Source organism: Triturus cristatus, chromosome 7 (assembly GCF_964204655.1).
Source record: "Triturus cristatus chromosome 7, aTriCri1.1, whole genome shotgun sequence".
In the NCBI taxonomy this organism is placed as follows: domain Eukaryota; kingdom Metazoa; phylum Chordata; class Amphibia; order Caudata; family Salamandridae; genus Triturus; species Triturus cristatus.
The window spans coordinates 286,286,704-286,309,920 of record NC_140590.1 but is presented as its reverse complement, the minus strand read 5'-3'; the positions used below and the strand labels follow the sequence as shown (position 1 = coordinate 286,309,920).

The 23,217-nt window shown below is 42.6% G+C and overlaps 1 protein-coding gene across 1 annotated transcript in view; it reads right to left on the bottom strand.

The window, feature by feature from the left end:
• Positions 1-18,541, bottom strand: part of LOC146809449 (tubby protein-like) — a 150,340-nt gene extending 131,799 nt beyond the window's left edge. Inside the window, exons 1-2 of the mRNA XM_085614342.1 lie at positions 18,474-18,541; positions 18,209-18,260 (exon numbers count right to left, since the gene is read on the bottom strand). Of these exons, the coding sequence (XP_085470468.1) occupies positions 18,209-18,255 (47 nt within the window). The 5' untranslated portion in view covers positions 18,256-18,260; positions 18,474-18,541. The remainder of the gene's footprint in view (positions 1-18,208; positions 18,261-18,473) is intronic.
• Positions 18,542-23,217: the final 4,676 nt, after the last annotated feature.

The window sequence follows — 23,217 nt, the reverse complement described above, 5'->3', positions numbered from 1 at the left end:
CACTGTTAGCAGTGTAACTAAGCTTCCTTCACCAAGAACAAGTGCATCACAGCAGCAGTGCAAGCTTCACCTAAAACAAACAGGTACACCACATGTAGCAGTGTAAACTAAGCTTCCTTCACGAAGAACAAGTACACAACTGCAGCAGTGCAACCTTCACCTAAAACAAACAGGTAAAGCATAAGTAGCAGTGGAGCTAAGTTTCCTTCACTAACAACAAGTGGATCAGGGAAACAGTACAAGCTTCACCTAAAACAAACAGGTTAAGTACAGGTAGCGGTGTAGCTAAGCATCCTTCACGGAGAGCAAGTACATCATGGCAACAGTGCAAGCTTCACCTAAAACAAACCGGTAAAGCACATATAGCAGTGTAGCTAAGCTTCCATCACCTAGAACAAGTGCATCACTGCAACAGTGCAAGCTTCACATAAAACAAACAAAGCAACTGTAGCAGTGCAAGCTAAGCTTGCTTCACAAAGAACAAGTGCATCATGGCAGCAGTGCAAGCTTCACCTAACACAAACAAGTAAAGCACAGGTAGAAGTGTAGCTAAGCTTCCTTCTGCGAGAATAAGTACACCGTGGCAGCAGTACAAGCTTCACCTAACACAAACAAGTAAAGCACAGGTAGCTCTGTAGCTAAGCTTTCTTCATTGAGAACAAATGCATACCAGCAGCAGTGCAAGCTTCACCTAACAAGTAAAACAAGTAAAGCACTGTTAGCAATGTAGCTAAGCTTCCTTTACCAAGAACATGTGCATCACAGCAGCAGTGCAAGCTTCACCTAAAACAAACAGGTACACTACATGTAGCAGTGTAAACTAAGCTTCCTTCACGAATAACAAGTACACAACAGCAGCAGTACAAGCTTCACCTAAAACAAACAGGTAAAGCACAGGTAGGAGTGTAGCTAAGCATCCTTCACTAACAACAAGTGGATCAGGGAAACAGTACAAGCTTCACCTAAAACAAACAGGTTAAGTACAGGTAGAGGTGTAGCTAAGCTTCCTTCACGGAGAGCAAGTACATCATGGCAACAGTGCACGCTTCACCTAAAACAAACAGGTAAAGCACAGATAGCAGTGTAGCTAAGCTTCCATCACCTAGAACAAGTGCATCACTGCAACAGTGCAAGCTTCACATAAAACAAACAAAGCAACTGTAGCAGTGTAAGCTAAGCTTCCTTTACCAAGAACAAGTGCATCCTGGCAGCAGTGCAAGCTTCACCTAACACAAACAAGTAAGTAAAGCACAGGTAGCAGTGTAGCTAAGCTTCCTTCAGCGAGAATAAGTACATCATGGCAGCAGTGCAAGCTTCACTTAACACAAAGAAGTAAAGCACAGGTAGCAGTGTAGCTAAGCTTCCTTCACTGAAAATAAGTGCATTACGGCAGCAGCGCAAGTTTCACCTAAAATAAACAGGTACACCACAGGTAGCAGTGCAAGCTAAGACTTCTTCACCAAGAGCAAGTACATCATGGCAGCAGTACAAGATTCGCCAAAAGCAAACAGGTAAAGGTAAAGCATAGATAGTAGTGTAGCTAATCTTCCTTCACTAACAACAAGTGGATCAGGGAAACAGGACAAGCTTCACCTAAAACAAACAGGTTATGTATAGGTAGCAGTGTAGCTAAGCTTCCTTCACTGAGAGCAAGTACATCATGGCAACGGTGCAAGCTTCACCTAAAACAAACAGGTAAAGCACAGATAGTAGTGTAGCTAAGCTTCCATCACCTAGAACAAGTGCATCACTGCAACAGTGCAAGCATCACATAAAACAAACAAAGCAAATGTAGCAGTGTAAGCTAAGCTTCCTTCGCAAAGAACAAGTGCATCATGGCAGCAGTGCAAGCTTCACCTAAGACAAACAAGTAAAGCACAGGTAGCAGTGCAAGCTAAGACTTCTTCACCAAGAGCAAGTACATCATGGCAGCAGTACAAGATTCGCCAAAAGCAAACAGGTAAAGGTAAAGCATAGATAGTAGTGTAGCTAATCTTCCTTCACTAACAACAAGTGGATCAGGGAAACAGGACAAGCTTCACCTAAAACAAACAGGTTACGTATAGGTAGCAGTGTAGCTAAGCTTCCTTCACGGAGAGCAAGTACATCATGGCAACGGTGCAAGCTTCACCTAAAACAAACAAGTAAAGCACAGGTAGCAGTGTAACTAAGCTTCCTTCCGCGAGAATAAGTACATCATGGCAGCAGTGCAAGCTTCACCTAAAATAAACAAGGAAAGCACAGGTAGCAGTGTAGCTAAGCTACCTTCAGCGAGAATAAGTGCATCATGGCAGCAGTACAAACTTCACCAAAAACAAACAAGTAAAGCACAGGTAGCAGTGTAGCTAAGCTTCCTTCAGCGAGAATAAGTACATCATGGCAGCAGTGCAAGCTTCACCTAAAACAAACAAATAAAGCCCAGAGATAGTGCAGGCAGCATCAAGCGTCCTTCACAAAAAACAATTACACAATGAGCAGCAGTGCAAGCTTTACTAAAAAAGAACAGGCACAGAAGCAACAGCAGTGACAGTGTCACCCATAAAGGTCAGGAATGGCAGCCTAGCAATACAAGCGACCTTCACAGACAAAAAGTACATCACACAGGAGTAGCAGTACATATTTCACTAATAGATAACAGCAGAAGCACCAGTGAAGCATCATTCACAAAAAGACAACACTGGGCAGCAGTGCAAGGTTCAGTAACGTTGATGCACCAGTGAAAACTTCATTCACAAAAAGTACATTTATTTATTTGGAGTTTTATATAGCGCAAACAAGACCCTTTCGGGTGACAGAGCACTTTACAGATAGTGTACATAAAAACATGGGTATAGGACAAGAAGAAATATGGAGACACTAAATAAAAATAAAATACATGAATATATATATATATATATATATACAGATATTCGCAACATTCTATTCCCAATAACTTTGGCGCCGATTGACAAATCTTCGCAAAATGTTCAAAGCTAATGGGGTGCTCCGGTCCGCTCCTATCTTGAAAGTTTCAGGATGATTCGGCAAGCGGGGGCTGAGAAAAAAGGAGAGTCCCAAAACCTGTTTTCCCCATGCAATTTTCCATAGGAACCTTTAGTCGCAGCTACAGCCCGAACTGCTGAACGGATTTACACCAAATATGGCAAAAAGGTAGCCCTTGGTTCAGAGTCGTGCCTTTTAGTTAAATGGTGTAAATCCGTTCAGTAGTTTTTAAAATATTAATGGAAAAAGAAATATATATATCTGGGCGGAGCCTAACCACACATCTCATTGTGAGATCTGATTGGCTGTCAGCACTTCATCCAAGAAGTGTTGGCAGCCATCTTGGGACCAATATACATGATAGCACCTCATTAAAAAGCATTGCAGTTAATAGAGGGTTTTAAGACTTTAGTTACATTATAAATCATTTGTTTATGGTACCATACTAATTTTAGGAATTGTGGTGTGTTCTAAGGTGATTTTACCATGCGAAAAAGCCTTCTGCTGGGATATCATGAATCATGTTTGAGAGAAAACTATTTTCTCATGCTTTTCCCACAGAGGATTGAAAGGTGATCTATAAGCTAAACTGAGAGCATATTTTTTGTAAATTCACATTATCTTTCTCAGTCATGTGAGAATGAGGTCTGACATTCTCAGTAAAACATGTACATCCAACAAGGGCAGAGACTGTCAGTTGATTCCTTTGTGTTCTACTGCAGCTTCCCAGAGTGTTCTAAAGAACAACTAGAGCGCTAACAGTCCTACTTATGACAAACGTATTGCACACCTGAAGCCATCTTGATTGGAATAAAGCGGTAACTCTTAAAACATTTAATTTAAAAAGGAACAACATGAGGGGGTTCATTTTGCCATAGAAAGTATGATTAGTGCTGCAGAAATAAAAATTAGGGCACATTTTGAGTGACTTCTCAGATCCTCTTTCTATTTCATTAAAAAATGCTGACATGCAGACTGAAACATGCACTTTTAATACCAGCAGCAGACTTCCCTGGTGAGCAGTAGCTTTACTACAATGATCTAATGAGCAACTAGAGTGCTAACATTCTGAATTTATGGCAAATGTGTGACACATCTGAATGCCTTCTTGATGGAATCAAAGTAAAAAACTGAAAGTATTTCCTACTGAGGAGACTATTGTAAATGAGGAAGTTAGGGAACTTCATAACAAATAAGTCTCCCAAGATGGCCACCAGAGACAAAAGAGCCCAAATGTAGCACAAATATCACCCAGATGTAGCCCAAGTGTAGCCCAATGACAGAATGTCCCAGAGTGTTCTAAAGAACAACTAGAGCGCTAACAGTCTTACATGTGACAAAAGTATTCACACCTGAAGCCATCTTGATTGGAATAAAGTGGCAACACTTAAAACATTTAATTTGCAAAGGAACAAAATGAGGGGGTTCATTTTGCCATAGAAATTATGATTAGTGCTGCAGAAAGAAAAATTAGGGCACATTTTGACTTCTCAAATCCTCTTCTATTTCATTAAAACAATTCTGACATGCAGACTGAAACATGCACTTTGAATACCAGCAGCAGACTTCCCTGGTGAGCAGTAGCTTTACTACAGTAATCTAATGACCAACTAGAGTGCTAACATTCAGAATTTATGGCAAATGTGTGACACATCTGAATGATGCCTTTTTGATGGAACCAAAGTAAAAAACTGAAAGTATTTCCTACTGAGGAGACTGCAGTAAATGAGGAAATTAGGAAACTTCATAACAAATAAGTCTCCCAAGATGGCCACCAGAGACAAAAGAGACCCAATGTAGCGCAAATATCACCCAGATGTAGCCCACATGTAGCCCAATGACAGAAGTGTGCAAAACACTTTTTGTTTTTTGTGTTTTTGCAGTTTTATATAGTGCAGACTTCTCAGGTATTAGAGTGCTTTACATGAGCATTGGTTACATCACACAAGAACAAATTCATTTTGGTTGTAGACATGGGGAGATTACGTGATTTGTCCAGAATTACAGAATGTCGAGCTGAAGCACAAACTCCAACCTTGTTCCCCAGTTGCAAAATCTGCAGCTCTGGAAGTAACACCACATCCTCTCCCCTAAGTGCAACATTTAATCAAGTGGTCAACTGGATAAAAAAACATAAAGATAACAAATAATTTAAAAGTGCTTTGTCTCTATTTGAAAACTCAGAAAATATGTCCTCATTTTAGTTTTTTAGAGCACTAACCATAATTTTGATGCAAATAAGACCCTCTCATATATGTAATTTCTAAAGGAAATGTTCTAGGTATTACAGTTTTGATTACATCAAGATGGCGTCAGGCGTTCCACACTTTTGTAATAAATATAGAATGTTAGCAATCTAGTTGTTCATTAGGATACTGTTGAGAGGCAGAGGCAAGGGGCATGGACTCTGAAAATTGAAGGCAGGTAGGAAGGTGCAGAGGCAACAATTTGACCATACTGGGCAGGCAGGAAGGGCAGTGGCAGCACAACAGACTATGGAGGGCAGTGGAAAGGGGGGGCAGGGCCAACAAACCAACAATACAGGACTGACAAGAGAGGCTGTAGTAATATATTAGACCATTGTGTGCAGAAGGAAGAGGCAGTGGTAGTACAACCATACATGCCAACAGACCCGATTCAGCCTGGAAACTTCCATTTTTAAGCCCAAATGGGCTTTATTTGATCTGTCTCCTGTCTACAATCTCCTCTTTTTCAATGTAAGTCAAAAGGGAAAATCAATACCCCAGTTGTTTTTCAAAATCTCCCTCTTACCAAGTTCAGAATGTTAGCAAGTATGGGACATTGGATCATGGAAGGCAGGAGGGATTGGGGTAGGGACATGGATTCAGATAACAGAGGACAGGAGGGACATGGAGAGGTGCACCAAACTGACCTTACAGGGCAGGCATCAGGGTTTGCAGCAGCACAATACACCACACAGGGCATGTGGGACGGGAGTGCAGCACAACAATCCATAGAAAGCAATAGGGAGGGGACAGGACCATGCACATGGACAAAAGAGAACAGAGGGGAAGAGGCAATGGTAGCTAGCTGACCATAATGGACAGACAGGAGAGAAAGCTGCAGCATAACAGACCATAAAGGGCAGGAGGGATGGATCAGGGCATTACAAAGGAACAGAAAAGCCAGGAGGGAGGGAATATGGGTCTGCACATGGAAATAGAGGGCTGGGGGCAAGGAGCAGGGCAGGAGCAGCAAGATGACCATGGAGGTCAGGCAGGATGGGCACTAGAAGCAAGACACACCATGGAGAGCAACAGTGAGACTGTGATGGCATACACACAGACCATGGAGGGAAGGTGGGAGGGGGTCAGGGGCAGCTAGCTGACCACACAGGGAAGGTGGAAGGGGCCATAGCAGCCCAATGGCTATGATGGGCAAGAAGGAGGGTGCAGGGGCATGCACAAAGGACCATGGATGATAGAAGGGAGGGTCAGGACCTGGGCACAGACAAGAGAGTTCAGGGGAAGGGGCCTCACAGCAGACCATGCAGGCAGGCAGGAGGAGCAGTTACAGCACAACAGACCAGGGAGTGCAGAAGGGTGTGGCAGTAAAATGGACCATGGAGGACAGGAGGAAGGGGATAGGGGCATGGAATGTGGACAGGCAGGGTGGAGGTGGCAGGGACAGGTTACAGTCATCTGACAATGCAAGGCAGGTGGGAGGGGAGTGACAGCTCAACAGAACACTCAGAGTAGATAGGAGTGGCAGGTCCATGGAACATGGTGGGCAAAAAGGATGGAGCAGGGGCATGCACAAAGACATCGGAGGGCAGGGGGAAGGAGAATAGGGGCAGCAAGCTAAGCACAGAGGCTAAGCAGGAGGTCAATGATGGGGCATAGAATTGGGCAATGGAGGGCAGGAGGAGTGGACTGGTACATCCTGCTAAATGGAGGGCAGTGGCAGCACATCAGACCATGCATGGTAGGAGGGAGGAGGCTAGTCCATGGATTCAGACAACAGAGGATAGGGAGGAGGTGGATAGGGCAGCAATCTAACTGTTCAGAGAAGGCGGGAAGGCCAGTGGCAGAAAAACGGCCACACAGGGCTGTAATAAGGGAGCAGGGACATGGACTTGGACAATGGATGGCTAGGAGGAGGGAAGGCAGGAGCAGCAAGTTTGGGTGGGGGCAGCACAATGCCAGGCCCTGCTTCCAACCCCCCACCATCTATTGTGATGTGCATCATACTTAACGTTAAAAAAAAAACTAGAAATTTGCTGAAAAAAACAAAGATTACAGGGATGGTATAGTTAGACTCAGATTTCACTCATACACAACCAGTGAAATTCAGCAATTATAGTTACCTTAGCTAACTATAACGTACGCCCCCGCAATGTACTGCTAATGACCTCAGACATTACATCATTCATGACATGGTCAGTTACATCACTCATGACATCACTCATGACATCTCAAATGAGCTGTGAATGGAATAGAACTATAATCGCTAGAACTTTATTTAGGGATAGTGTGTGTATATTAACACCCCTTTTTTCCTTTTCTTTCATGTAAGAACCATTATAATATGCAACGTGCCCAGATTAATATGGCCGATAGCCTTTCACTTTAAAGTAATGTGTAGTCCATTGTTTATGTTGATGTTTGCAATTCTAAGTATGTTTATTATGAATAAGTCATGTTGACGAACATACAGGTATGGCGGTCACGGGGCAAGATATGCTGAAATTACATTGTGTGCATATTAACACTTGTTTTCTATTCTTTATTGTATCAATTCCTGAATTTTCACATCGTGACCAGGCCAATATGGCCGCCAGCTTTTTGGATTAAAGTAATATGTAGTCCTTTGTTAATGTTGGCAACTGGAGGCATTTGTACATTTAAATAAGGATGCTACAATGACGTCTTGTATCGTTATCAAGGTTCGGACGAGCCGAAACGCGTGGATCACGTCCTTTTCAGATTAAATACTTCCAAACTACAACCTGAGTGCTGATTTCTTCCTTGTAAGAGTGAGAGGAGATTAAATACATATATATAAAATTCACTGAAAAAAAACACAAGTTTCAGGGACATTATAGTTAGAAATTAGCATTTAAAAAACCTCAGAAATTCGCTGAAAAAACCACAGGTTTCATGGACGTCATATTTGGTTGAACATTTTACTCGTACAACACAAGAGAAATTCAGCCGTTATAGTTAGTTGTGCTAACTATAACTCGCACCCCCGCAATGCACTGCTGATGACGTCACATATTACATGTCATCACTCATGACATGGTCAGTGACATCACTGATGACATCACTGATGACACCTCAAATGATATCACTGATGACATCATCTACGTGATCATCTGATGCACCTCCTCACACCCTAAAATACAGACTACCGTTCTCGAAACCATAGACACACCAATACTAGTACAGCTACAATATTCTGTGCACTATGCATGCAGACCTCTAATCAGCTATATATCATTGATACAGTCTTTTAAATACTCAGTTAGTACCTATGCAATCTAGGAATCCTTCTGTCTGTCCCATGCACTTGTCCATTCACCCATCCAGCACTATGTACGTATCCTATCACTCTGCCAATACCTAAGGACTTATAAATTTAGCATGCACTCTCTTTGGAGCACTGAAATTACTCCAGTTATTAGTCATATACTTAAGTAATGGCCTAGCCACTAACCCAAGTACAGGTACAATGTTTTGTACACTGTGCATGCAGATTTCTAACAAGGAGGAAGATAAATGGAGGAAGATATAGGAATAAAGAAAAAATTCCACATGCATTTATAACCTAATGTGAGCTGGTGTAACGATTTAATATTCGGACCAGTAAAAACTTTTTGAGACAAATCAGGTTGAACTACGAAAATCTCGTCTTTGTAATATTCTAAAAATATATAAAAAACGTTATATTAACCTGGTAAAAACAACTAGGACTAATACTTGCCCTTTACCGTTAGGTTGTAACCGCATGATTGGGTACGAAGACGAACAATTGGGCTTTTATTATATGGCGACTACTAATGTTTTTATTGAGGTAAGGACCAGGTCATTTCATTAGAATTTATTGTATGTTAGAAATATCAAGATGTAGGGAGGGAAACGCTGATATATCTACAATTACCTTTTCAGATCCAATTGACCAAATGATAAGGACAAATCCATAAAATTAACAGAATTGTGGACCTTATGACATGATATAAGGTAATCCTTTATTTCTATTTGTTGATTAGGATTTGAGGTTTGATATATAATAAAATATGAGCTATTCATTACCTGTAGCCCATTTGATAGAACATAATAGACACCAGTGAAGGATGTATGGAGATATAATTGCACTAGGGGAGAATAAAACGAATACATATGTTGTCATTAGATATGATGAAATAATCAAATAAAATAAAATCTATCTTTAGCTATATGGAGGCAATGTATTATACATATATAACTGAAAGCAGACCATAATAGAGATTGGCTAAGTTTGATAGCTGATGTTCTTCGCCATAAATGTAAACTGACATACTGTATTTATTAACAGGAGTGATTCACAACGGCAACCAACCAGTGCCTCTACAACAAGAGAGACGTATTTGGGTCTTGATAAATATGGATTATTAGATAAAACCATCGAAACGCGTCGGCGCTGTATCTAACACAATCTGTGGGAATAGCTTTTCTTTTAGATACATAACGAATAGATTGTACTTAAGAAGAGCTTCTGAAATTTAAAAAAACGGATGTGTTATCCAATGACAAAATAAACTGTCTGTTTTTGTCTCTCTGTTAATTGTATGTTTAAGTATAGAAGCTAGGCATAGGTGTCACTGTTGTGGTCTTTTCCAAAAACATAATCCTGTATTATTACTTTGTATTAATTCTTTAATGAAATAGGTCTCCACCAAGTGTATGTGATATATTCATGTAGTCGATATATGTATTTGTGGTAGGATTACAGATGATTTATGTCTACAATTTTTTTTTTTAATTGTTGTTTTAATAAAATATTCTTTTATTCATTTTAAAACTATTATGGTTTAATTTAATATTGTACATGTTCTAACACATGGGTTTTAGTTTGTGTCTGGAATACAATAATTCAGTCCTTAAACTCAATATTACACCAAGTGAATTCTCTTTCTACCTGATCTCTAACAAGCTACATACTATTAATACGCTCTTCTAAATTCCCAGTTAATACCTATGTAGTGTTGGAATCCTTCTGTCTGTGCCATGTATTTCTCCAATCACCCATCCAGCACTATCTACGTATGCTAGCACTTCGCCAATACCTAAGCACTTATAAATTCAACATGTACTCTCTTTGCAGCACTGAAATTATTCTAGTTACTAGTCATGTACCTAAGGAATGGCCTAGCCAGTAAAACTAGTACAGCTACAATATTCTGTGCCCTATGCATGCAGACCTCTAATCAGCTACATAGCTTTGATACAGTCTTTTAAATACTCAGTTAGTACCTATGCAGTCTAGGAATCCTTCTGTCTATCCCATGTACTTCTCCATTCAACCATCCAGCACTATCTACGTATCCTATCACTCTGCCAATACATGAGCACTAATAAATGTAGCATGCACTCTCTTTGCAGCACTGACATTACTCCAGTTATTAGTCATATGCTTAAGGAATGGCCTAGCCACTAACACAAGTGCAGGTACAATATTTTGTACACTATGCATGCAGACCTCTAACCAGCTACATACTATTGATACACTCTTCTAAATACCCAGTTAGTACCTATGCAGTCTAGGGATCCATCTGTCTGTCCCATGCACTTCTCCATTCACCCATCCAGCACTATCCACATAATCTATCACTCCACCAATATCTAAGCACTTATAAATTCAGCACGCACTTTCTTTGCAACACTGAAATTACTCCAGTTATTAGTCGTATACTTAAGGAATGGCGTAGTCAAAAACACAAGCGCAGGTACAATATTTTGTACACTATGCATACACACCTCTAACCAGCTACAAACTATTGATACGCTCTTCTAAATACCCAGTTAGTACGTATGCAGTGTAGGAATCCTCCTGTCTGTCCCATGCATGTCTCCAATCACCCATCCAGCACTATCTACTTATCCTATTAGTCCACCAATACATAAGCACTTATAAATTCACTATACACTCTGTTTGTAGTACTGTAATTACTCTAGTTACTAGTCATGAACTTATGGAATGGCCTAGCTACTAACACAAGTACATCTTTAATATTTTGTGCACTATCCAAGCAGACCTCTAACTAGCTACATACTATTGATACACTCTTCTAAATACCCAGTTAGGACTCATGCAGTGTACGAATCGTCCAGTACTTCTTTTTATCACTTATCTACCACTGTCTACTTATCCTATCACTGCCCCAGTACGTAAGCACTTATAAATTAGGTGTTCACTCTGTTTGCAGCACTGTCATCATTCCAGTTACTAGTGGTATTCTTATAAAATGACCTAGGCCCCAACACAAGTACACATAAAATATTCTGTGCATAATCCCTACAAATCTCTAAGCAGATACATACACTCCATTAAATACTGAAGTAGTACCCATACCTCCTGTCAGTCTCATGCAATTCTTCAATCACCCATCCATCACTATGTTCTTATTGTATCAGTCTGCAAATACCTAAGCACTTATGGGGCAGATTTACAAGCACCCTGCACCACCAGTACGTCACTTTTTGTAACGTAGTGATGGCGCCAGGCACTCCTTCATATTTACAAGGAGAGGAAAAGCCACCCTGCATGTTTTTTCCTCTCCTTGTAAATACGACCCCTTCATACACAGAACTTTGCATTGAAGGGGCGTCCCATAGGTGTTGCTGTGGGTGTTCCCACGCAACACCCGTAGAACAAGACACATCTCCAGATTTATGAGAAATTGTAAATCTGGAGATGTGTGTGAATGCTGCGCCATCCTAGAGTTGGTGTAGCAAGGCGCAACGAGGAGAATTGTTTTCATTTCTCCTCAATTTTTCCTCTTTCAATGCATGCTGCATTCCGCAGCATACATTGAAAGAGGAAAATGCCTTTACTGATTGTTTTTGTGCAGGAAGGTGTCCCTTCCTGCACAAAAACCATCTCCACATGACACAGACATCCTTGCACCATGGTGCAAGGGTGCCTGTGTCACCGCATGGCTGCAGTTTGTGCAGCAGTGCAGAGGGAAGCACATAGTTGCAACATATTCATGTACATATGTCACATCCCTGTGCTTCAGAAGTGCCACAGTGCAGTGCAGCTAAAGAGCTTGCAGTGTCACGCTGCAGTACTTCCTCATAAATCTTCACCTATAAATTCACCATACACTACTAATGCATTCTTTCAAACAATCATGCTGTATACATATATTTAACCAAACTTTCACACATTATCTTGCAATTATAATTCTTTCTTTAACCAGATAAGGTAGTTCTGATAAGAATTTTTTTTTCTTCTTTTTTCTTTTTTTTCTTTTTTTTTTAATTTTTGGGAAAAAGTTTGTATTTTTTTTGGTGTTTTTTCAAAAAATGAACAAAAAAAAGAACAAATAAAACAGGAAACATTTGGAATTACTTATCATTCCAAAAACAACTCATTTGAGATGTCATCAGTGATGCCAGCAGTGATGTCACTGAACATGTCATGAATGATGTAATATGTGACATCATCAGCAGTACATTGCGGGCGCGCGAGTTATAGTTAGCAGAACTAACTATAACAGAGGAATTTCTATGGTTTTGTATGAGTGAAATGTCCAGCTAACTATAACACACCTGAAACCTATGGTTTTTTCTGCGAATATATATATATAGGGCCGGACTGGCAATTCCGGGCACCGGGCAATCCACCGGTAGGCTGGATGGGGTGGGGGCCGGTTTTCTGATGGGGGGGCCGGTTTTGTGGCTGGGGCCGATTTTCGGTCCGTGGCGACGTGATGTGACTTACGTGCGTCAGAGTGAGAGTCACAGTAGTCTTGTCTGTCTCTGACAGACTGAGACTACTACGCTGACATGTCTCTTGTCCGCGTGAGTGCAACCAGGGAAAAAGCACAACTGTCGTCTGTCTCAGTCTGCATTGATTGATTGACTCGGGCGTGCAGTGAGGCAGAGCGGATACTGGTTTAATACATTAAGGAGGAGGAGTTGCCTGTGCGCAGCGCAGCACGCAGAGAGATGCACTGGCTCCTCCTCCGCCGCGTGCCCGCGTCTGCCTTACGGTGGGGCAGATGGTTGACTGACCAAGCAGCATGCGCATTTGCCCTCGCGCAATCCCACTGAGACCCTGAGAGGCACTGTGCCCAGGTGATGCCTGATCGTGCGGCCAGTCCGGCCATCATTTAATCATTTCTAGCAGTAGGTGAGTTTTTTCGTCCACTCTCCCTGGTCGGCAATGAGGTGGGCAGTGGTGGCACTGTGCGTCGTGCGCAGTATTAATTTGATTGTTGTGTTCATCTGGTTGTGTGTTGCTTGTGACTTGAGAAGGGCGGAGGCACTGCAGAGCGTGAGTTGCGCGCTCACCAGACCGTCGCGGCTCGCGGGCCATGGCTGCAGGCAATAAATACAATTAAAAAAAAATAATGAATCCATGATGATTGTCACCGACAGTGACAAACAATCATCATGGATTCATCATTATTAAAATTTTTGATTTGATGCGCATGGTGGTAAGCGGGCGGCTGGGGCGGGGTAATGCATGCTGGCTTCTTCTATCTCTAATCGCGGCCTACTGTGATTGCTAGGCCTCTCGGGGGCTGCATGCATGGGGCGGGCCGGCGGCCAACGAAAGTTAAGTAATTTTTGCACACCGCCTGTGTAGTTTACGCTCTTAAGAAGTTTCATATTTTCGGCACTCTATTAGAAATTGGTTTTCATTCTTTAAAATAGAATATTCGATAACCATCCCTCCCCTCCCCCCGGGCAATTGTGCCAGACAAGTCGGCTTCCCGTAGCATACAATTACTTACCTGAGTTATGCGACAATCGCCTCGATTGCTAACAGAGAATTATGTTAGCTCGTTTTTTTATTATTACTGGGTAAAATGAGTGTCTCCAATCAGGACCACACGCCTGCCTTTTGGTACTTCCAGTCCTGCTTTCACGAGCTAAACTTATACATTTTAAATGATCTTTTGACAAAGAAAACAACTGCCTGGAAGATATAGTTGGCTAGCATTAAACCGCCTTTTTTTTTTTTGGGAGTACGAGGATTATTGTCTCACTGGAGCAACGAACACAAATTCCTTTGTGAATGCACAAAGCGCATCAGAAAGGAATAACAATTGACGTGGATGTATCGAACTTTGTTATATTAGACTAACAGCTCCTTCATTGTGTCAAACTGAATTTCTTTTTGCTGGGGAATTTGCCGTGGAGTTTGAAGACAGCAGTACCCTCTTCTGCATAACTTTGTTTTACAGTCACAAAGTTTTAGCCTCCTGAATGCTAAGGCCTTTTTTGGATGTAAAGGTAGCTCGTGTTTATATCTTCATAACTTTTTATCCATGTAAGGTATCCATCGCCAGATTTGTGAATTTCTCCCCAACATCCTGGGGATTCTAAAGGCACCCTCTGATTGTGGATTCTCTTGCAGGGGAGAAAGAAAATAGCCAAATTATAACTCCATTTAGTTTTTTGGGTCTAGGAATGGGAAAATGTGCTGCACAAGAAAGCTTATTGGGTCATATTATCAAGAACTTTTATCGAGCAAGCATCCTGAACAGACTTTTCTTTCATTTGCTGGGGGTACTTCTTTTTTGGCCAGGGACGATGAACAGTAGGAGCCCGGTGGATTAAGTACAGCGGTACATTGTCATGCACAGCATCTAGGATGGTTAATTTGTCTGTCACAAATTAATTGCTGCACAACTTTCTCCCCCTAGTGCCTACCTGCGACGAGGGAGTGTTAAGGCTGCCAATCGTTCCTGGCACTGAGCTCTGTCCCACTTCCTTTATCAGAAACAGATTTCATAGCAGTACACACACGCTCTTCCATCAAGCAAATCTCCTTCTCTAGTACTCCAGTAGCATTTGTTAAGTAGAAGACTATGGTTCCTGCTATCGGATTCTCCCTTGAAGTGGTAGATTTTCTCTTCCCCATTTTGAAGTGATTACATAGGAAGCCAAAAAAGGTGCAACACAGTTGAAGTGCAGAGATTGTCAAAGGACCTTACCGCATACCAGACTCGGCAACGAAAGATTACGGGGGTGCCCAGCCCAACCTCCTTCAAGCTCTGATGGGTCCGGACACATCTCGTGCACGTTCCGCGGTGCAGGGATGGGTTCAAGGCTTTAAGTGTGATGTCCGGGCTCCTACCCCACAATGCACAGGTACGGGTTGTTGTGCAGTAGTTTGCTTCCAGGCAGGCGCGCATCGCCCATAGAGCTGAAAGGGCTTCCCTCCCCCTTCTCTCGTGTGTGTCAGCCCGGGCTGCTGCAGCTCGAGCTGCTGTGGGTTCAGCTGTGCTGTGTCTGGAGTCTTATCTCCGGCACGCCTGAGATTTTTACAGGTCTTTAAAGACCATATGCATATTTACATACCTTGGTAAACTGTTTAACAAGGTTTAGTTTTTTTCTGGTTCTAGTACCCCCTGGGCCCCACTCTGTAATCTATCTGATGGTATCTAAACAAAAAACGGAGCAAACATTATTTGTGGCATGGGCGGCCCCCCAGCCTCTCCCTCACAAACTGGAAGCTCTGGTGCAGTCGTTATCGTCTCATCTGTTTGTCTCTGTGTGATTGCATCCATCTGGATCTTTGTGTCTAGCTACATTGTGTGCTAAAGTGGCACCATGACTGTGTCTGCCTCTGTGTCAGTATCTAAATGCTTGTCTGACAGTTTCCATATCTAATTAAATGTCTGATTGCCTCTTGTCTGCCTTTCTGCGTGTGTGGTTATTTTTGTGTATCTGTCGGGTGCTGCCGTCTCTGATTCTTTAAGGACATTTGAGTGGTATGATAGTATAGATAATGAATATTTGATTGATAGTATTAGCCGATACTCATGTTCTATACAGCAATGGCCTAGTAGTGGTTGCTCACTGCTCTTGCTTGCTACACACCATATGGGGCAGGGAGCTGGTCTCACTTTTACTTCTCTCTGATTCACTACTCGTGTCTATTTTTGGTACTCCCTGTAAGAATGTCTATGGGTACACATATGACTGGGTGGGGTAACCTGGTGCTCTTCAAGGTCATCATCTACTATTTACTGTGCTTTGAAAGTTGATACAATTAAATATGTAATGAAAAATGTGCTGTAAAATGCTCCATTTTGTTTGTCTTTTTCCAAAATTTTCTTGGGGGAAGAACCCCCCCAATCCCCTCCCTACTAGTGGTCAGGCGCGCTCGCTGTGCTCGCGCACAACGCGCCGGACGGGGGCTGGTCTGGAAAAATTTGCCAGGGCTGCTTTCAGTTCCCAGTCCGGCCCTGTATATATATATATATATATATATATATATATATTTATATATATACATACACACACACACACACGCACTAATGGCAAACAGAAGATAGGAACACACAGTGTAACATAAATCCAGGCCTAAACATATTCTGGCGTGAGAAGAGGCAACAAACAGATTCGGCGGAGGTAATAGATCAAGGGGAGAAGGAGAAGGGTTCTCAGTGTGAGAAGAATTTGTTGGGTAGTAAAAATGTTACTTCTTTCCTGGAGATTGAAGTGGATGTGTTGCATCTAATCTCTGTAGAGAGAGAGTTCCAGATTTTGGGGGGAATTCTGGGGAAGGATCCGTTGTAGGTTTTCTTTTACTTACATTTTGATAGCTTAAGAAGTAAGGAGCTATTGCTTCTGGAAGATCTGTTTCCACCAGATAGAGTCAGTTTCTGTGTATTGTGGTAGAATGCTTTGTGGGTCATACAGGCAATTTTGAAATGGATTCTGGCTTTGAAGGGTAGCCATTTCAGTGATTGATGGTCGGGGTGATATGATCCCTCTTTTTTGATCCAGTGATGAGCCTAGGTGGTGGATTCAATCCGGCCTTAGAAGTTCAAGGTAGGTTTTTGGGCAGCAGTGCGAGGTTCACTATTAAATAACAGGTAAAGCAGAAGCACCAGCGCAAGCTTCATTCACAAAAAATAACATCATGGGAAGCAGTGCAAGCTTCATTAATAAATAACAGGTACAGCAGAAGCACATGTGCAGGCTTCACCTATAAAGGAAATGGTTACGAAGAACAAGTACACCATGAGCAGCAGTGCCAGTTTCACTAATAAAGAACAGACAAGTACAGCAGAAGGTCCAATGGAAGCTTCATTCTCAAAAAAGTACATCATGAGCAGCAGTGCAAGCTTCACTCATAAATAACAGGTAAAGCAGTAGCACCAGTGCAAGTTTCATTCACAAAAAAGTACATCATTGGCAGCAGTGGAAGCTTCTTTCACAAAGAAAAAGTACATCATGGGCAGTAGCGCAAGCGTCACTAATAAATAACAGGCCCTGAAGAAGTAGCAGTGCTAGCTTCAGTCACATAAAAGTACATCATGGGGAGCAGTGCAAGCTTCCTTAATAAATAACAGGTAAAGCAGAAGCACCAGTACAAGCTTCGTTCACAAAAAAAGTGCACCATGGGCAGCAGTGCAAGCTTCACTCATAAATAACAGGACCTGCAGAAGCAGCAGCGCAAGCTTCCCCTACAAAGGAAACAGATGCAGCGGGGGTGGCAGTGTAAGCTTCCTTCACAAAGAACAAGTAAATCAATGAGCAGCAGTGCAAGCTTCACTAATAAATGACTGGTCCTGCAGAAGCCGCAGTGCAAACTTCCTTCACAACGAGCAGCAGTAGAAGCGCCCCAATAAAGAATGGGTGGAGAAAGGGAGGCATTGCAAGGTTCACTCACAATGACAAAGTACAGCATGAACAGCAGTGCAAGGGTCCCACACATGGAAGTACATCAGGGGTCGTAATCAGGCTTCACTCAGGCAGGAGAAGCCCAGCACGGGTTGCAGGTTTAGCTTTCTTCACAAGGAACAAGTGCATCCCACGTAGCAATCTTGACTCAAACACAGGATACACAGAATATCTGCATGGTGTGAACAGGGTAACGATGCCTGGAAGGGTCAGTCCCCACTCCCCATGCGCATTACATCCTTGACCGACCTCCCACCCGACAGTGGCTGGGAGGTGAGTAACCAGGACACGTTTCTTTCTTAACCAAACATTGAGGGCGTCTAGGCCCTCGAGTGCCATTGAGTGATACTCACCTCTCCATCCTCCAGATGTTGCAGACTCCCTCGCCTCCCTGCGCCATGGACCCTGTAGGGAGAAAAGAGGGTGGCGCCCGGTTAGTTACGCCTGGCAGCTGGCGGAGTTTAGCGCACGCTATTACTAATGACTGCACAATGCAGGCACAATGCAGGCCCTGGGGAACATCCCGCAGACTGAAGGGCTCATCGCAGCACGTGGTCGCTTGTTCACAATATGCAAAAGCAAACAAAGAAATATTTATATAAATAATTTTATCATCACCTTGGTCTCTCAGTCGCGAGCCATGTTCCACCCCGGCCGGAGTGCCCTCCAGGAGCCCTGTCACCCGTCCCCCGCGTGGGAAGATGGCTTTGTGTGGCCGGTCCGGCCTAATCGGATTTATTGGCCGGATTAGGAAGGGAAGTGTGACAGCAAGGAGAGGCTGCCCGAGACATGAGTCCACCCCGGGTGGGGTTAACCTGCCGGTTAATGCAAAGCCACATGCTGCTCGGCCTGCTCATAAGCAGCCTCAGCAATGGCGGCAAGCGAATTGGGGCACCGGGGCAGTTATGAGCTGCATTTGTTTTTTTTTTTAGCGTTTTATATAGCGCGAACTAGACTGGAAGATATCAGGTATCAGAGCGCTTTACATGAGCACCAGTTTCTTTACTGATGGACACATTCATTTTGTTCGGCAGGGGGAGATTTAAGGGCACGCGCATCAAGCTTTTTACCAGCATCATTGCCACTATTTTGCTTGTCATTTTATAATACTTACTATTCATATTGTATGCACTATAAAAGGATTTTGATTTTAAATAAATCTAAGAAATATATTCATGGTTTCCTATTGTTCCTGAGTGTGCCTTTCCATGACAGAAGAAGGTTTAGTTTACATGAACTAATATCTCACAGGATTGACCTTTACCTAGAAAGCATCTCACTCAAGTAAAGCTCAGTGGGTTGCGGGGTGGTTGATGGAGATTCTTGTTCTACTTACACAATTGTCATTGAGGATGTGTGGAAGAAAAGATGTATAGGTAGGATTGGATATAAATTGAATGAGTCTAATAATTAATCCGGAACGTTACAGTGGTGAAAACAGTGAGATGATTTGATACAGAACTCAAGTTGTAAAGCAGGCTGGTTGTAAACTGTCCGTTGCTAAGAAAGGTCAATAAGATTTAGTATGATACAACCAGGGCAATTGGCATACTGTGCTTGATTCTAATAGTTAGGAAAAAGGGCTTCTCATTGAAGATGATAAGAGGATGTGGCCTTATTGCTGGAGCAGTCGACCTCTAAGCTGGGGAACCAGGTTCGAGTCTCAGCGACGACGCTCAACATCCTGTGATTCTGGGCAAATCACCTAATCTCCCCGTGCCTAACAAAAAAATGAAAGTGTCCATCTCTAACGAAACTGGTGCTCATGTAAAGCGCTCTGATACCTGACATCTTCAGGTCAAGTTTGCGCTATATAAAACTCTAAAAAATAAAAAAAAACACAGGAAGGACAATATTAGGGAAGTTTCCAAATGTGCCTAATGGAACATTTGGGAAACCTTTAGATCTAAATGTTGTCAAGGATAATACTTGTGCAAAAATTGATAAAGTGAGGAATGGCCCAATGTTAATGAGGGAAGAAGTGACTAAGGAATTAGAGAAACTCATTAATGCAAACACCATAGAGCCATGAATAGTATGAGTGGATCAACTCCGATGTTATAGTGAGCCGCAGCAAAGAAAAGAGAAGATTATGCATTCATATATAACATCTTAGCAACAATAATATTGTAGATAGATACCCTCTACCTAAAACATTGGAAATGTTAGCTTTGGTGAAAGGGGCTAAATGATTTTCCACTATGGCGCTTTCGGCTGCTTACCTTTCATATTTCCTTGTTTCCAGATAGGAAGAAGTCCACTGCATTCAATACACCCAACGGGTGTTTCCAATTGAAATGCATACCGTTTGGGTTGGCATCCGCAATCGATGTGTTTCAGAGGTTGATGTGGCAGCTCTTTGGTAAAATGGTTGGTGTAAATTCGTTCCAGGATGATACCCTGGTGTATGAGGGCAAAAGGAAGGAACAAGAGGAAAAGCCTGGAAAAGGTGTTGCGCATACTGGAAAGAACGGATCTAAATGCGGAGTATTCAACATGTACATTTGCTGGGAAAAGTGTAAATTATTTGATCCCTATCATTTGTCAAGAGGGTGTTATACCAAAACTGTCCCTTGTGGAAGCTATTGAGATCACCCCAGCTCTTTCACACAAGAATGAAGTGTGGTCCTTTTAAAGTCTTGCTGAATTTTATTCAAAGTTTGTACTGCAACTTCCTTCAAAAACATTTTATACAACGGTCAAAAAAACAGGGTCACATCTGTTAGTATTCCCGGTGTCAGAATGATTTTGAAACTACCAAATTGGCTATAATCCAGGTACCAGCACAGAAGGGTTTGGTTCTTCTGATAATCGCATTCTTTTAACTGATGACTGCTGCAATGGATTGAGAAAGAAGGCATTGGGAGAACCATCACCTATGCATCTTAATCTTTATCACCCATGGAAGACAAATACTGTGTTATTGTATGGGAAACACTTGCATGTGTTTGGGAAATGGAACATTTTATTTTATTTCTAAGATGTAAACCCTTCATTGTTCAGTAGGATCTTACACCACTGTTGAAATTGATGACAACCGAAGGAATGGTAAATTCTTCGCCAGTGCAGCAAGATTAGATATGAGATTACAGAATTACATGAAAAGGATTGTTTATGTACCAGGTAAAGAGAATGTGATAGCAATTTATTTAATCAAGATTGACAATTGATATGGGAGAATGTATGGATGAAGAGTGGGAGGAGTATCACATTGCTTTGGTTCATGATAGTGGTCTTCATTTTGTTAAAAAATGGAAAGAGGGGCCGAGAATATGAAAAGGACAAGGTACTACAGGATATGTTAAGTCATATAAAGGAAAGTTGGCCCAAGAAAGAACATTTGAGTAGTAAACTGCAACCATACTGGGAAGCTAGGAGCGAAATAGTCATTTCTAGTAATATAATTGTGAGAAAATTATGCCACAAGAAACATTGAGAGTGTCATTTTGAAACAGTGCCATTAAGAACATTTGCGGTACAAAAGGGGGTGGTGATGGACAGAGCATCAGAACCAATCAAACACTCACACCCAGTCAACAGATCTGGGTTTGATCCATCACCGTTCTTTAGCCCACTCTGCCTCCCCAGTTCAGACATGGCCATATGCAAATCAGTCTGACCCTGTGCCTCATGGGAACAGTCCAGCCCGAACTGCCAAACCATGCTTTCCCTGGACCGGAAACAAGCTTCCTAGGACCGGTTTCTGGCATTTCAGCCGTCTTCAGCCAGGCTTGCTTGAATCCAGTGGCAAAGTGAGCAAGGGACTCACGTCTGAGCATACCCTGTCAACTTATGGCGAACAAAGCGGTACAAAAGGGGGTGGTGATGGACGGAGCATCAGATCCAATCAAACACTCACACCCAGTCAACAGATCTGGGTTTGATCCATCACCGTTCTTTAGCCCACTCTGCCACCCCAGTTCAGACATGGCCATATGCAAATCAGTCAGACCCTGTGCCTCATGGGAACAGTCCAGCCCGAACTGCCAAACCGTGCCTTCCCTGGACCAGAAACAAGCTTCCTAGGACCAGTTTCTGGCATTTCAGCCATCTTCAGCCAGGCTTGCTTGAATCCAGTGGCAAAGTGAGCAAGGGACTCACGTCTGAGCATACCCTGCCAACTTATGGCGAACAAAGCGGTACAAAAGGGGGTGGTGATGGACGGAGCATCAGAACCAATCAAACACTCACACCCAGTCAACAGATCTGGGTTTGATCCATCACCGTTCTTTAGCCCACTCTGCCACCCCAGTTCAGACATGGCCATATGCAAATCAGTCAGACCCTGTGCCTCATGGGAACAGTCCAGCCCAAACTGCCAAACCGTGCCTTCCCTGGACCAGAAACAAGCTTCCTAGGACCAGTTTCTGGCATTTCAGCCGTCTTCAGCCAGGCTTGCTTGAATCCAGTGGCAAAGTGAGCAAGGGACTCACGTCTGAGCATACCCTGCCAACTTATGGCGAACAAAGCGGTACAAAAGGAGGTGGTGATGGACGGAGCATCAGAACCAATCAAACACTCACACCCAGTCAACAGATCTGGGTTTGATCCATCACGACACTTAAAGTAAGCATGGAGTAAATAAGATGTTCTGGTCAGGGATGTTTTAAGGATTTTGTGGGTCCTGGGCCAAATGCATTTTGGGGGCCGTGTTCGGAATAGCTTTGATTTTATGAACCAGTTTCAGCTTTTTGGTCAAATTCTAAATGTGTGTACATCTGATATTCACGGATATTGATGTATGCTTTCAGTATTGTAACACAGCAGCAGCTCAGTAATATTGCTGGAAATGATCTCTGTGACACCCTCCCATTTCTCATATGTGAGGTCCTGGATTGATCTAAAAGAAAGTTTTTATATGGATGCTGCATGAAACAAAAACACATTGTGTGTGCAAAATGTCTGCAACAGACACACATTAAAGATAAATGATTAAAAAACGCCATTTACAACAATCTGCTTAAAACTCATTTAAGGTCATCAGGGCAAGACTCTCCGCAGAACATAGCTGGTTCTGGCAGGGGCCCCCCTGAAAGGCTGGGGCCCTGGGCTAGGGCCCACTTTGCCCATGCCTTAAAATGTCTCTGGTTCTGGTGGCCTGGGATGGCTATTGGTGTTGAGATAGTTACTGTTCATAACGTGTTTGGGATGCTAAATCCTTGAAAACATTCAAACCACTCATGTGTGGCCACGTAATTCTGATTAATTATTGGTAAAATTTAGGCATAGATATAATGATACCAATGGGTCAAAAGCATGGTTTAGCGATCATTGGTACATTTGTGGTGGACTATTATCAAAGCGGGTAAACTGATACTGATTTTTTTCTTAGATTTCTGCACAAAGTGTTTGTTAACGAGGA